Source organism: Pongo abelii, chromosome 16 (genome assembly GCF_028885655.2).
Source record: "Pongo abelii isolate AG06213 chromosome 16, NHGRI_mPonAbe1-v2.0_pri, whole genome shotgun sequence".
Classification (NCBI taxonomy): Eukaryota; Metazoa; Chordata; class Mammalia; order Primates; family Hominidae; genus Pongo; species Pongo abelii.
This window is the reverse complement of record NC_072001.2, coordinates 55,166,805-55,182,165: the sequence shown is the minus strand read 5'-3', so window position 1 is coordinate 55,182,165 and position 15,361 is coordinate 55,166,805. Positions and strand designations below refer to the sequence as shown.

The 15,361-nt window shown below is 44.0% G+C and overlaps 1 protein-coding gene across 4 annotated transcripts in view; it reads left to right on the top strand.

Annotated features, from left to right (window-relative positions):
• The window catches only part of MYO5C (myosin VC), a 105,080-nt gene that overhangs the window by 61,881 nt on the left and 27,838 nt on the right, over nucleotides 1-15,361 (top strand). For all 4 annotated transcript variants that reach the window (XM_024232524.2, XM_054531489.1, XM_054531490.1 and 1 more), the window contains 8 exons: nucleotides 2,376-2,556; nucleotides 6,176-6,269; nucleotides 6,571-6,634; nucleotides 6,728-6,808; nucleotides 7,985-8,165; nucleotides 10,433-10,526; nucleotides 11,870-11,933; nucleotides 12,999-13,167. In XM_024232524.2, the coding sequence (XP_024088292.2) occupies nucleotides 2,376-2,556; nucleotides 6,176-6,269; nucleotides 6,571-6,634; nucleotides 6,728-6,808; nucleotides 7,985-8,165; nucleotides 10,433-10,526; nucleotides 11,870-11,933; nucleotides 12,999-13,167 (928 nt within the window). The remainder of the gene's footprint in view (nucleotides 1-2,375; nucleotides 2,557-6,175; nucleotides 6,270-6,570; nucleotides 6,635-6,727; nucleotides 6,809-7,984; nucleotides 8,166-10,432; nucleotides 10,527-11,869; nucleotides 11,934-12,998; nucleotides 13,168-15,361) is intronic.

Here is a 15,361-nt window from a genome sequence, read left to right as displayed (position 1 = left end):
TGTGGTGGTAGGATACAAAACTTCCCCATGCAGTGAGCAGGACAGCCTGGGTCTGGGTGAGGAAGTAGGATTGTAAAGAGAGGAGGGAATATCACAGAATCGCTCCAGGAGTTAACAAATATATGAAGTGTTTCATGATCCTCCGTCAGTTTTTAAATATGTCTAATTAACTCATTTACCTAGAAAAATATAATTGTCGATGAGTTTTTAATGTGAGGAGAAGAGCTCGGCTCTCGGCATCTATCCACATGCAGGGACCACTTGGGAGTGATCATTTCAAGCAGGGGGCTTGGAGAGCCAGGCTGAGGCCAGGTCATTTTGGGCTGTTTGCAGTCCTAACTGGGTCAGGGTGAGGCAGGCCAGTGAAGGGAGTAAAACTCTTCACCCTTTTTAGGCCCGTGTTCTGCCTCCTCGTTAGCACTCATCTGTAGCTTGGTTTAGTCCCTGGTCAGCCAAGTGGGGAATTCCTGGCCCCTGTCACAATTCGCAGGAGGCTCCAAGAGGCCTGCAGTCTGTGGGCACCCTCCTGACCAGCTCAGGCTGTGGGTCTAAGATTCTTTTTACATAAGACTTCTGGACCAGGCGTACTGGCTCATGCCTGTAATCCCAGCACTTTGGGAGGCCGAGGTGGGCAGATCACCTGAGGTCAGGAGTTTAAGACCAGGCTGGCCAACATGGTGAAACACCGTCTCTACGAAAAATACAAAAATTAGCCAGGCGTGGTGGCAGATGCCTGTAATCCCAGCTACTTGGGAGGCTGAGGCAGGAGAATCACTTGAAACCGGGTGGCGGAGGTTGCGGTGAGCTGAGATCGCACCACTGCACTCCTGCCTGGGCGACAGAGTGAGACCTTGTCTCCAAAAAAAAAAAAAAAAAAAGGAAGACTTCTGGTTGCCTTTTTCTTTTTCAAAGGCATTTTGCTGGTCTCTTGGGAGCACTGTAGTTTTTTTTTTAAACCTGGAAACAAAGTTTGTTAATATCTATAGAAAAAAGAGGCTATGTGCAGTGCTCACGCCTGTAATCCCAGCACTTTGGGAGGCCAAGGCAGGTGGATCACCTGAGGTCAAGAGTTTGAGACCAGTGTGGCCAACATGGCAAAACCCCATCTCTACTAAAAATACAAACATTAGCTGGGTGTGGTGATGGGCACCTTACAATCCCAGCTACTTCGGAGGCTGAGGCAGGAGAATCACTTGAACCCGGGGGGCGGAGGTTGCAGTGAGCTGAGATTGCGCCACTTCGCTCCAGCCTGGGTAAAAGAGCAAAACTCCATCTCAAAAAAAAAAAAAATCTATAAAAAAGAAATCAAACAAATTTATTAGGAATGTGGCTGTCTTTCTCAGAGTTTTCCCTTTGTGCTATAAAAGCAAGTTATAAAAGGAACTGAAATGACAGCTCAGCAGGTAGAATGATTTAATAAACTCATAGAGCTCCTGGCACTGCTTCAGGGCCCCTATGGGCTGTGTTGGGCTTGTCTAGGTTATGTATCTCTTTTCAATTATTTTCTTAGTTAATCATCAATTTTTAATTGAGCAACCTTCTAGAGCAGTTGGATTTACATGCACTTTTGGGCCTGTGGATTTGCTGCCATTTATTCTAGAATTTTTGAAGGGCTAGACATAGCAGATAGCTCTATTCTTTAGGATCAAACAAACCCCCAGCAGGATCCTTGGAACGAGGAAGGAGCCAGGACTTAGCAGAGCACGCCAAGGTATTCGCTGAAGGAAACTGGCCCTTCCAGGGGATTTCATGGAACCCGGGGGGTTGGGAATACAGTGCCCCAGAACCCAGTGTGTCTTTTAAGTTCAGCCTCCCTAGCTAGTGTGCCCTGTGCGTGATCACTGTAAAGCCATACCTTTCAGATCAGGAGGTATAAGAAGTTGCCTTTAACCTAAGGGAAAAGGAAACAGTTTGCTACAAATAAGGCCATTACCTGCTGGAACTGTCACAGTAGGTTCTAATTAACTTGTGTCCTCCTGTTGTTTTCAAAACTATGTATTCTAATTCAAAGTAAAGACTGTAGAGACAATTCTAAATTATTTTCTTCTTTTTTAGGGGGTGTTATGGGGAGGGTCTCACTCTGTCACCCAGGTTGAAGTGCAGTGGCACGATCTCAGCTCACTGCAGCCTGGACCTCCTGGGCTCAAGCGATTCATCCACCTCAGGCTCCTGGGTAGCTGGGACTACAGGCGTGCGCCACCACACCTGACTAATTTTTATATTTTTATTGGAGACAGGGGTCTCTCTTGTTGCCCAGGCTGGTCTCGAACTCCTGGGCTCAAGGGATCCGCCTGCCTTGGCCTCCCAAAGTGCTGGGATTACAGGTTTCAGCCACTATGCTCAGCTCTAAATTATTTTCTTCTTTTGCTGCCTAGGCTTCTTGAAAAAAGTTTTGAACTGAAAACACAAGACTATGAGAAGCAGATTCAGTCTTTGAAAGAAGAAATTAAAGCTCTCAAGGATGAGAAGATGCAACTCCAACACCTGGTGGAGGAGGAGCAGGTCACTTCTGATGGCTTGAAGGCCGAAGTGGCCCGCCTGAGCAAGCAGGTCAAGGTAGAGCGGCTCTCACGTTCAGCCCCGCCCTCTGGTTATGTCATTTGATTGCAATTCCAAGTTCCCACAGATTAGACAGCTAAAAGCATCTGTGTAAAGGCCACAGGCAACTGGAGCCTGATTCCTTCAGTCCTTCCAACTGTGCACCTCCAGGCTGCCTTTGATTTAGCAATCATTGTATTCCATATTTTAAAAGTCAACTTTCTAACTTTTTTGAAATTACATTTATGTAAAGTTATTTAAATATGTCGATGTAGAGAATACTCCCAAATTAGACTGTAAATTGAGGTGAATCCTTATTATATAATCCATCACTATAAATCTATAAACACCTGCATTAAAGTTAAGTTACCTTATTATCAAAATCTTTCATTTAAACTGTTATTAGAAAATTTACTAAGACAATTATCCAATGCACAGTGTGGTGAATGTAGTTAATAAGAGCATATTGTACATTCAAAATTGCTATGAGTAAATCTTAAATGTTCTCACCACAAAAAGTGACAAGTATTTGAGGTGATAACGTTAATCAGCTTGAATTATTCCATATTATATTCATAAATTATAACATCAATAAAGCTATAAATTGTCAATTAATGGTAGAATTTTTAAAGTAAATTTTTATAAAGCTGAGAAGGAAAAATCACATAGAATTTTTAAAACTGCATAATCATACATAAAAATATTGTTACCTGCCGGGCGCGATGGCTCACGCCTGTGATCCCAGCACTTTGGGAGGCCAAGGCAGGTGGATCATGAGGTCAGGGGTTCTAGACCAGCCTGACCAACATGGTGAAACCCTGTCTCTACTAAAAATAGAAAAATTAGCTGGGCATGGTGGCGGGTGCCTGTAATCCCAGCTACTCAGGAGGCTGAGGCAGGAGAATTGCTTGAACCTGGGAGGCGGAGGTTGCAGTGAGCCGAGATCGCGCCACTGCACTCCAGCCTGGGCGACAGAGCGAGACTCCATCTCAAAAAAAAAAAAAAATTGTTACCTGTAGTTATCATTAAAAATATATAAATATTCCTGGGCAATTTAATAAAAAGCTCTTGAGAAAAATGCATGAATGGATGAAGTAATGATCCATGCTCGGACAATCAAGGCTTAAGTGAATTGTTTCCCTACCAGAAAACTTAAACCTGAGTGTACCTATGTTCTTAAATGTAAGACATTTCATCATTAAGTTGGAAAGCTTTTAAGCTTCTACTAAATATGTGAAATACATATTAGTAGAGTATTTGTAGGATCATGGAAATATTCTCTGTAATTGTCATGAACCAGCCATGCGTGGTTTAGAAGAGCTTTTGGAATTGCATCCGGGTGGCCACTGAATTCCACAGCTGAAATGTCTGTCTTCTCTGGGCCCCGTCCCCTATTGTTTAAAAGTAGAAGGTCAGACCACATGATCAGGAAGGGTCACTTTCATTCCTGTGACTGCTTCACTCTTAGCAGCCACATGAGCCTGATGTCAGTCACTCTGTGGGAGTCCTGTCATCTGGCTGAGGTCTGAGGTCTGTATCTTAAATGCAGGAAATTGTGAGACTGCGCTTGCAGAGAGGTACCAGTAGATGTCACTCACTTCCTGTTTGGTAGCTAAGACTGGTTCACTCTCCAGTGTGATCTATTAAGATTACTTGGGGCTGGGCGCGATGGCTCAGGCCTGTAATCCCAGCACTTTGGGAGACTGAGGTGGGCGGATCACGAGGTCAGGACATCAAGACCATCCTAGTTAACACGGTGAAACCCTGTCTCTACTAGAAATACAAAAAAAGAAAAAAAAAATTAGCCAGGTGAGGTAGCACACACCTGTAGTCCCAGCTACTCGGGAGGCTGAGGAAGGAGAATCGCTTGAACCTGGGAGGTGGAGGTTGCAGTGAGCCGAGATTGCACCACTGAACTCCAGCCTGGGTGACAGAGCAAGACTCCGTCTCAAAAAAAAAAAAAAAAATTACTCTGGGTTTTTGTTTTTTGTTTTTTGGGGTTTTTTTGAGACAGAGTTTTGCTCTTGTCACCCAGGCTGGAGTGCAATGGCACCATCTTGGCTCACTGCAACCCGCCTCCCAGGTTCAAGCGAATCTCGTGCCTCAGCCTCCCACGTAGCTGGGATTACAGGCATCTGCCACCACACCCGGCTAATTTTTTTTTGTATTTTTAGTAGAGACAGGGTCTCACCATGTTGGCCAGGCTGGTCCTGAAGTCCTGACCTCAGGTGATCCACCCGCACTAGCCTCCCAAAGTGCTGGAATTACAGGCGTGAGCCACCGTGCCCAGCCTACTCTGGTTTTCAAAGAAAATAACTCATCATCATCAAGTTATATGTGTTACAGTCAGTCTTAAAAGCCTAAGTAAATGCAAGTCTGACTTGGAACATTTACTGAAACATTGCAAAGAAAAGCATGGCCTTCAGGATTTGGATAGTCCTGAGTCCCTCATAAACCTGGTATGTGACCCTGAACGTGCCAGTCAGCCTTCAGTTAAACGTAGCTGCTGTTAGCTGATTGAGAAAAGGTCACTCTACTTACCTCGTAGGCATGTTAGGAGGATTAGGTCTTCTAGGTAAAGTGCTCAGCACATATCAGTTTGATTCTCCTGCTTACTCTCTGTAGAAACAGGGGCTGGAGCCCTTAAATACTCAGGATAACTGAAAAAATATCAAGGAGAGTTTATTCACCTCTGCTGTCCCTGAAAGTCCTTATATCTCCCTTAGATACAAAAGCAAAAGCACAGACCTGTGATTCTTATTCAAGCTGAGCTCACAAGGGAGAATAAAGGCAGAATACTGCCTCTTCACCACAACCAGAGCTGCCCAGGCCACCTCCTTCCCAACAGCCAGCTAACTCCCAGACCTCCTGGACTCACCAGTCGCTGCTACTGCTCCACATCTAAGCCGAGCTGAAGCCAAAACCCACAGTTATGAAGGTGGCAACTTTGCCCATGTCCTTACACTCAATATTTTATTATCCATTAAAAGAGAATTTTAGCCCCTGTGATTTTACCTTTCTCAGTCTTCCCCCTGTCCCACCCCACCCCAAGCTTATAGTAGGTATTTTTTTTTCTTTATGTAACAGAGCAGTTAATTTTTTTTTTTTTTTTTTTTTTTTTGAGGTGGAGTTTTACTCTTGTTCCCCAGGCTGGAGTGCAATGGTGCGGTCTCAGCTCACTAAAACCTCTGCCTCCTGGGCAAGTGATTCTCCTGCCTCAGCCTCCCAAGTAGCTAGGATTATGGGCATCTGCCACCATGCCCAGCTAATTTTTGTATTTTTAGTAAAGAAGGGGTTTTACCATGTTGGTCAGGCTGGTCTCAAACTCCTGACCTCAGGTGATCCACCCGCCTCAGCCTCCCAAAGTGCTAGGATTACAGGTGTGAGCCACCATGCCCGGCCCAGGGAAGTTAATTCTGCTGATACAACCCATTAGATCTGGCATTTTGAATAGCTAAGTATGCTTCAAGGCCAAGCTGTGTGGGCAGTGATGGTTTTACAAGATTTTAGCTAAGAAAGAAACTGCAGTGAGGATGTCTTGCATAGACACGCGACGCTGTAATTGTGTTCCCTTTGTCTTATATAAAGCATAATCGTTGTTTTTTCTTTACCTGATTCCATCATTGCTGTGATTCAGACAATCTCTGAGTTCGAAAAAGAGATAGAACTACTTCAGGCACAGAAGATAGATGTGGAGAAACATGTGCAGTCACAAAAACGGGAAATGAGAGGTAATAAAAATATGAGTCTCTTAGTCCATGGGTGCAGACTGAATTTATCATAACTGTGTCGCTGCTAAGGAAACGTGTCCTTTGGTATGAATTTGGTTGGACATGTGGTAGATTGCTTAGTTGATAGGTTGAATAGCTAGTTGGTTGAATACCTGGAAGATTGGTTAGTTGGTTGATTGGATAGCTGGTAAGTTATTTAGCTGGAGACTGTGAAGCTAGAAAACTGGGCCCTGGAAAGGGAATGGGAAAAGATAAATCATCCACAAATGTAATGTATACAACTCTGCCTTTCCAATTTCAGAAAAGATGTCAGAGATCACCAAACAACTTCTCGAAAGCTATGACATTGAAGATGTAAGAAGCAGGTAATCATTTTTGCATTATCAAACATTTTAAGACATGTAAACATGTAAAACATGACAGAGATGATAGATTTTCTTATCTTCCTTATTTTGCAGGCTCTCTGTGGAAGATCTGGAACATTTAAATGAGGATGGAGAACTTTGGTTTGCTTATGAAGGACTAAAGAAAGCAACACGGTTAGAAATTCTCCTCAGGGATCTTCTTTATTTTTCAGAGATAATAAATAGACAATTGGAAAATCCAAAGTTTACCTTACATAGATTGATACACAAATTCCTTATAGTAGAATGACGGAATAACCACTAGAAATATTTTTCTGAGAAGTAAGTAATTAGCTTATTCATGAAGAGCAATCTCTTTGTGGGATAAAATGCCTAGTTAAAAAACCCCATAACCCATACAGTGAAAACTGATTATCAAATAAGTTAGTTAATGTTGCCAGAGATACGTAGATACATTTAAATTTGAGGCATGTGCTGCATTTATTTAAATTAATAAACTTTATTTTTTACAGCAGTTTTAGGTTCACATCAAAGTTGAGCAGAAATACAGAGAGTTCCCGTATATCCCTGTCACCACACACACACAACCTCCCCCACTATCAACTTCCCAAACCACAGTGATGTGTTTACTATGACTGGTGAACCAACACTGACACGCCACTGTCACCTAAAGTCTATAGTTTACATTAGAGTTCACTCTTGGTGTACATTCTGTAGGTTTTGACAAATGTATAATGACTCGTATCCACAACTGTAGTATCATACAGAACATGTTTTGTTTTGTTTTGTTTTTGAGATGGAGTCTTGCTCTGTCACCCAGGCTGGAGTGCAGTGGCAAGATCTCGGCTCACCGCAACCTCCACCTCCAGGTTTCAAGCAATTTTCGTGCCTCAGCCTCCCAAGTAGCTGGAACTACAGGCATGCGCTACCACACCTGGCTCATTTTTGTATTTTTAGTAGAGACGGGGTTTCACCATGTTGTCTAGGCTGGTCTCAAACTCCTGACCTCAAGTGATCCGCCCACCTTGGCCTCCCAAAATCCTGGGATTACAGGCGTGAGCCACTGCATCTGGCCAGTATTTTTTAAACTATTAAGAGTGTAAAATATAATAACTTCTAAAATTTTCTTCATTGTTAACTACATGTTAACCCCCACATAATGCTTCCTAACTAGCTAGAAGATTTTACAATTAGGCATTCCTGATTCTGTAGCCTGTAACCATGAGTGCATAAGTAAACCTGATGTACTTCGTGCACGGCTCTTGTTGTGGGTCTTCATAACTGCCTCCCAGCAGTACGTACAGCAGAACAAAGGCCATGTGGTTTATTTCTCGACCCCTCCTTTAATAGTGTTTTGGAGAGCCATTTCCAGTCTCAGAAGGATTGCTATGAAAAGGAGATTGAAGCTTTGAACTTCAAAGTGGTGCATCTAAGTCAAGAAATCAACCACCTGCAGAAGTTATTCAGAGAAGAAAATGACATCAATGAAAGCATCCGTCATGAAGTTACCAGGCTAACATCAGAGAACATGGTATGGTCTCAGCCAGGGGCCCCAGTCGTGGCCATCATACTAGAGATGTTCTTTGTCAGTGGAGTCAAATTCAGTTTCTTGGCAGTAAAAGAGTGGATATAAATTACTTTTTCCAGAAGTGAAATAACTCGGTCTGGTGATTAAACTATAAAATGACTGCAGACCAGAGAGCACTCTGATATAAGAGTGTGTGTGTTCACCACAGGATGGCTGCAGGTGCTGTGACTGTGTGTGTGTGTGCGTAAGTGTGTATGTTTTAAAGTCTGTATATTTAAATCAAGCCCTAACCCCTGGGAAAGTGACCACAAAATTGAAGGGTAGCTCTTGAGACAGGAGTTAGTCAGAAGGCCAGTCCTCATGCCTGAAATCTCACCTTTTTTTTTTTTGGAGATGAAGTCTCACTCTAATGCCCAGGCTGGAGTGCAATGGCGTGATCTCAGTTCACTGCAACCTCCGCCTCCCAGGTTCAAGCAATTCTCCTGCCTCAGCCTCCTGAGTAGCCGGGATTACAGGCTCCCACCACCACGCTCAGCTAATTTTGCATTTTTAGTAGAGACAGGGTTTCACTATGTGGGCAAGGCTAGTCTCAAACTCCTGACCTCGTGATCTGCCTGCCTCGGCCTCCCAAAGTGGCATAAGCTACCATGCCCAGCCTTCAAATCTCACCTTTTCAAGGGCTTCCTCTTCCATGACGTGCATTCCTAGCCACTGCATTTGTCTCATTCTTTCTTCCAACTCATGCCTACTGGCCTGGAGAAATGCTTTAGGAATCTCCTCACTCAAAAAGCCATCTCTGTCTTAACCCCACACTCCTGTGGCCATCACCCATTTCTTTGGGGAGTTACAAAGACCCTCTAGGCATACTCCCTCCGCACACCTCCCATTCACTGCCCACCACACCATTCTGTCGTGTGCCCCCACCACTGGCTGACTCTGCCTGCACGGAGCTGAGCACTAAGGGTTCTTTTGCACCCTCATCTTAACCCAGTGTCTCAGCAACCTCTGGCGATGCTAATCTTGCCCTCTCCACCTTGTTCTCTTGGCTTCCAGGACACCCCGCTCTCACAGCATTCTTGTCCCGCCTCACTGCTGCTCCCCTACTTCCTTACTACCCCCTCCCCTCCCTAAACTGGGAGTGTTAGGAAATCTCGGGGCTGTAGCAGCAGTTGAGGACCAGGGGTGGACACCGGGAACGGTAGTGGGGGACCTTTACATCTTTGTTTATTCCTTGGATGAAACTTTAATGAGGAATTTGCAGTGAGACCCAATTGCACAATCAAACAAGTACAGATGCTCCTCAGCTTACCATGGGGCTATGTCCCAATAAACCCATCGTATGTTGGAAGTATTGTATTGTAAGTTGAAAATGCATATAATACACCTAACCTACCAAGCATCGTAGCTTAGCCCAGCCTGCCTTAAACGTGCTCAGAATGCTTACGTTAGCCTGCGCTTGGGCAAAATCATCTAACACAAAGCCTATTTTTATAATAAAGTGTTGAATATCTCATGTAATTTATCAAATACTATACTGAAAGTGAAACACAGAGTGGTTGAATGGGTACTTGAAGTATGGTTTCTACTAAATGCATATCACTTTCACACCATCACAAACTCGAAAAATAGTAAGTTGAGCCATCGTAAATCAGGGGCTATCTGTATTCTTCATTTAGACTTCAGAGGCCTGGATCTCAGCCACTCAGTTTTAAAATGAGCGTGTTTATAAACTTGGGGAAGGAAAAAAACCCTGTTTTAACCTAACTGGGGGGTGGAGGCGATGGACATTTAAAGAAATATACAGATAGGGACAAAGGATTGAGAAACTTACTGGGTGATTCCAGACCTCCACTAACAGAGCAGTGCATGTCCTTGAATTCAAAAGTTGCAGTGGGACCCTTTGAGATGGCTTTTCCTGTTCCTAGATGAGGAGACGATGGCTCTGGGCTTGGACCAAAGGGGCTGGCTGCCATTTCTTCACCTAATTCCTCCCTCAACTCCGCATAGGATTTCTATACATGTACACATCCTTCTCTCCCTGTCGTAGCTGTGTGAGTACTGCTTCCTCTGAGCATACTGGTGTTTCCTGAGACTATATAGGTTTTGAGGTTAAAAAAAAATGTTAATCCAGTCCAATGTCATGGCTAGCTCTTTTACACAGCTATATGTTCCGCAGGCTGAACACCAAGACAGTTTAGTTTGCTTCTGAGATTTTAAAGTTCATAGATCAAAATATTTTATATTCTAATATTTCTAATTCTTCTCTAAAGATGATCCCAGACTTTAAACAGCAAATTTCAGAATTGGAGAAGCAGAAGCAAGATCTTGAAATCCGCCTGAGTGAACAAACTGAGAAAATGAAAGGTAACTGAAACCCTCATGAACCTTCTTTTAGAAAACGGTTTCCTGTACCCCAGGAAATGACATTGAAATGTCCTTGTACTCAGGGGTTTTAAACTCTGGTTCTCTAAGGGGCTGGGCAGGTGACAAATGTGAGAACGGGGCTAGTTGAAAGATATGGGAAGGTATTTAGGACATTTAAAGGAGGTGCAGGCTGAGTGCAGTGGCTTACACCTATAATCCCAGCACTTTGGGAAGCGGTGATGGGTGGATCATTTAAGGCCAGGAGTTAGAGTTTGAGACCAGTCTGGGCAATATGATGAGACCTCATCTCTACAAAAAAATTTTTTTTTTTTTTTTTTTTTTTTTTGAGACTGAGTTTCACTCTTTGTCGCCCAGGCTAGAGTGCAATGGTGCGATTTCGGCTCACTGGAGCCTCCGCCTCCCAGGTTCAAGCGATTCTCCTGCCTCAGCCTCCTGAGTATATCAGATTACAGGCACCCACCACCACACCCAGCTAATTTTTTTTTTTTTGTATTTTTAGTAGAGATGGGGTTTCGCCATGTTGGCCAGGTTGGTCTTGAGCTCCTGGCCTCAGGTGATCCGCCTACCTTGGCCTCCCGAAGTTCTAGGATTACAGCCGTGAGCTACTGAACCCAGCCCAAAAATTTTTTAAAAATAAGTCAGGCTTGGCAGTATGCGTCTGTAGTCCCAGCTATGTGGGAGACTGAAGTGGAAGGATCACTTGAGCCCGGGAGGTGATGGCTGAAGTGAGCCGTGATTGTGCCACTGCATTCCAGCCTGGGTGACAGAGTGAGATCCTGTCTCTGAAATAAAAACAATAAAATAAACAGGCTGCTGCCTCCAAGCTCCACTGATTGTTGCCCAGTGGGAATGTGGGCCCAGTATTGCTAGAGATTCCTATTTTTAAAGAAAACCCAGGAATCCAGATTTTTATGTGGAATATTACAATTTTTAAATGATGGTTTAAAAATGTTTAACATTGTTCAGACCAAATAAAAGTTAATCTCTGTCTGGATACAGTTTAAGACAAGCTTGTTCAAGCCGCAGCCCATGGGCCACATGCAGCCCATGAGAGCTTTCAAGGAGGCCCAACACAAATTCGTAAACTTTCTTAAAACATGAGATTTTTTTGCAATTTTGTTTTTCAGCTCATCAACTATTGTTAGTGTTAGTGTATTTTATATGTGGCCCAAGACAATTCTTCTTCCAATATGAGCCAGAGAAGCCAAAAGATCGGACACCCCTAGTTTAGGACCTCTAAAAATTGAAAACAATACCAAACCCAAATCAGAATGCAGTGATATGCGCCCCCGCCAAAGTACTGACAGTTCTTCTCATTATAGGAAAACTAGAAGAATTGTCTAATCAGTTACATCGCAGTCAAGAGGAAGAAGGAACACAAAGAAAGTAAGTGTAAATATGTGTGTACCTCAAGTTCATGCTCGTGTAATGCTTTTCTGAAACTGTAGAATATACCAAGATGTGTTATTAATGCCAAAAAGCAAGATGCTAATTAATATATATGACATATTGCTATTCTGATGGGAAGGAAAGAAATATGTGTATGTACAACACACTCAGCAGCAGCAGCATCTCTGGGAGATTGTTAAGGAACAAAACATTGGTTGCCTCCAGGCAGTTGCCTCCAGGCTTGGTGACTGATACACAGAGGAGGGGAGGACATGTACTTTTCACTGTATGCATACACTTGTACCCTTGAAATGCTATACCATGCACTTGAATTATCTGTTCAAACAACGGATAAGAGTGTGTGAGAGAGAACGGTTTCTATTAGCAGACTATTTAGGGTAAGAATTAAAAGCCCATGTTGATGGAAAATCTTCATTGCTAATACCCCCAAATTTCCATCACGACACCAACAAAGGGCCTCGTGCCCTGGCAGAGCCTTGTGGGGAGAATGTTCTGTTTTGTTGCCAACTTGTTGAGACACTTATTTTTCCAAAATAATAAATGGGCACTTGACATCCCCAAGAGCATCTTTAGTCATGTGACTTTATCAGTAGGATGAGGACCCAAAGTAGTGGAAAAGGAGTGAGGCACCATTTTGGAACTCTTCTCGTGGTCTCTCCTCCTCTCTTCTGTCCGATCCCTGGCTTTGTGAGTGTCTGGTCCCCAGGCTGGTCACAAAGGGGATGACTGCTTAGCTGTCACAGGGTATGGTGGGCGTGGATGTCCCATAGGAACAGTAAGTGGGGCTGAGGTTGGGTGGAGAATGGAACTCTTACTGGGTGAAGGAGACTAGAGCAGTCCATGGACAGTTTTCTATCCCAGCCAGTCCTGGTCTCTTTTCCTTCCCCTGGAAGGACACCCCTATTCGAATACTATTTGCTTTACACAGAAATTGGCCAAGGTGTTCTTCCATCTTTGGAAATATCAGCACTTGCTATGACAGTGAGCGACTTCTCCATGACGGTCATACTCATACCAGCCATTTCTCCCTCCCTTTCTCAGGGCCATGGAAGCCCAAAATGAAATACATACCAAAGAGAAGGAGAAGCTGATTGATAAGATTCAAGAAATGCAGGAGGCCAGTGACCACTTGAAGAAACAATTTGAAACTGAAAGTGAAGTCAAGAGTAACTTCCGGCAGGAAGCATCCCGGCTCACTTTGGAAAACAGGGTGAGAAGTCTTCTAACTTGGTGATAAGGACTGTGTGCAGATGTTGCTGAAAGGGGGGACATGCCACCTAAAGCATATGATTAACATCTATAGAACAAAAGTCCTTCCATCAGAGCAGTCTGTTTTCTTATCCCAAAAGACAGGTGGTCTCTGAGGTTGGCTTTGGGAAGGCCTTGGGGACTTACAGGCCTCAGAGACTTACAGGCCCGCCTGGGGAGGATGAAGGAGGAGAGACAGAGAGGTGCAGGCCATAGTTCCCCAGCACTATCAGTGGATGGCACCATCCAGGATGGAGTCACTGTCCTCTGGAACACACTGAGGATAGCAAGGCCTACATGTGAGTGCTTTACCCAGCAAAACTCACCCCATATAAGTGCCCATGCTTTCTTCTGGGGGTATGGCCTTCCTACAATTTTTAGAGTCAAAATGTTCTTCTATGAAATGATCATGATGTCAATGGAAGGCTTAAAAACTTTTTTAAAGTGTTTAAGGTCTTTTCTGAGTTTTAAATGCCCTTACCAAAATGAAATTGGGTAACCCTATATCAATTCCCAGCAATTATTTTGAAATTGTGATGCTGTGTGGAACCCAGAAGACTGAGAAGTGCTGAAGTGACAGATAGGCCACTTTCCTAGGAGCTGGGACCCTCTCGGGCCCCTTCGAGACCTGAGAGCTTCCAAGAGTGTGACCCAGGAGGGCTGACGACTCCAGTGGGTCAGTGTGGACATGCCCACGTGCCCTTCTCCCCACTGACAGGGCCCCCATTTCCGATCTCACAGGAAAACCTTGATAGAGGAAAAACACATTTTGAGTGTCAGGGTTTAACTTTGAAGAGTGGTTACATCCAAAAAGAGAAATTCCAGGAGTTTAACATTTAATAGGAAGTAACAAATTCCAATCAGTGACACCTACATGACAGCTGCCTTCTCTGAGGTGGATACAACTTTCTCAGAGACTGGAATCCTTGTATTACAACAGAGAAGCAACCGCCTGCTGTCCATGTGTGTGAGGCTGCCTTGCCTTGCCTCCTGTGGGCCCCTGGGATCTCAGTGGAGCCAGCGGTCAGGGAGAAGCTACATGGGTGGGTCATGTGTGTGCTGCGCATGTCATCCCATGTGATCCTTTACTCTGACTGTCCCTGTGCATTGTGATGGATTTATGAGTTTGTTCCTGGTGCCCTGGAGCACAGCCCAGTCCTGGCACCCTCTTGTGGAGCTACTCCGAGTGTCTGGCTCTGCTCCTCACAGGTGCGCTGAGCTAGGGAGCTGGCAGGCCTGACATGCTCATTTCAATAGCTCTTTCTGAACCCAGAGTAGCCTCACTGTTACATATAAGCAGACGGACATGCAACAAGAGTATCATCTCTATACATTAGCTGGCGGATTCCACCCACAAATGAGACCTGATCTATATTAGTTTGCCAGGGCTGCCGTAACAAATGACCACAAACCAGATGCTTTAAAACAACAGAAATGTGTTCTCTCAATTATGGAGGTCAGAAGTCTGAAGTCAAGGTGTCAGCAGGACACACTCCTCCGAAGTCTCTAAGGAAAACCCTTCCTTCTCTCCCAGCTTCTAGAGGGCTCCAGGCATTCCTTGGTTTGGGACAGTGTAACTCCAGCCTCTGCCTCTCTGCACCTGGCCTTCTCCCTGTCTCTGTGTTCTTTTCCATCTGTTATAAGGACACCTGCATTGGATTTACAGCCCACCCTAAATTGTAGTAGTCACCTCTCATACTGACCCTTAGCTTACCACAGCTGCAAAGACCCTATTTCCATCTAAAGTCACATTCTGGAGTTTGGGTTGGACATGAATTTCAAGGTGACACTGTTCAAACCACTATGTGATGCTTTGAGTCAAAGAAATTTCTTTTTTTTTTTTCCAGACTGTTTTGTCATTGAAAAGAAATTCTTATTAAGAGATAAAAAACTTTTAGGAATCATTTCACTATTTATCAAAGAAATTCAAAATTAAAACTAGGTATTATTTTTGCCTGTCAAATTAATAGAGACCTGGGCCTGGCACAGTGGCTCATACCTGTAATCCCAGCACTTTTAAGATGTCATGGCAGAAGTATGATTTGAGGCCAGGAGTTCAACCAGCCAGGGCAACGTAGTGAGACCCCATCTCTACAAGGAAAACTTTAAAAAAAAAAATATGGTGGTGCATGCCTATAGCTCTAGCTACTCAGGAG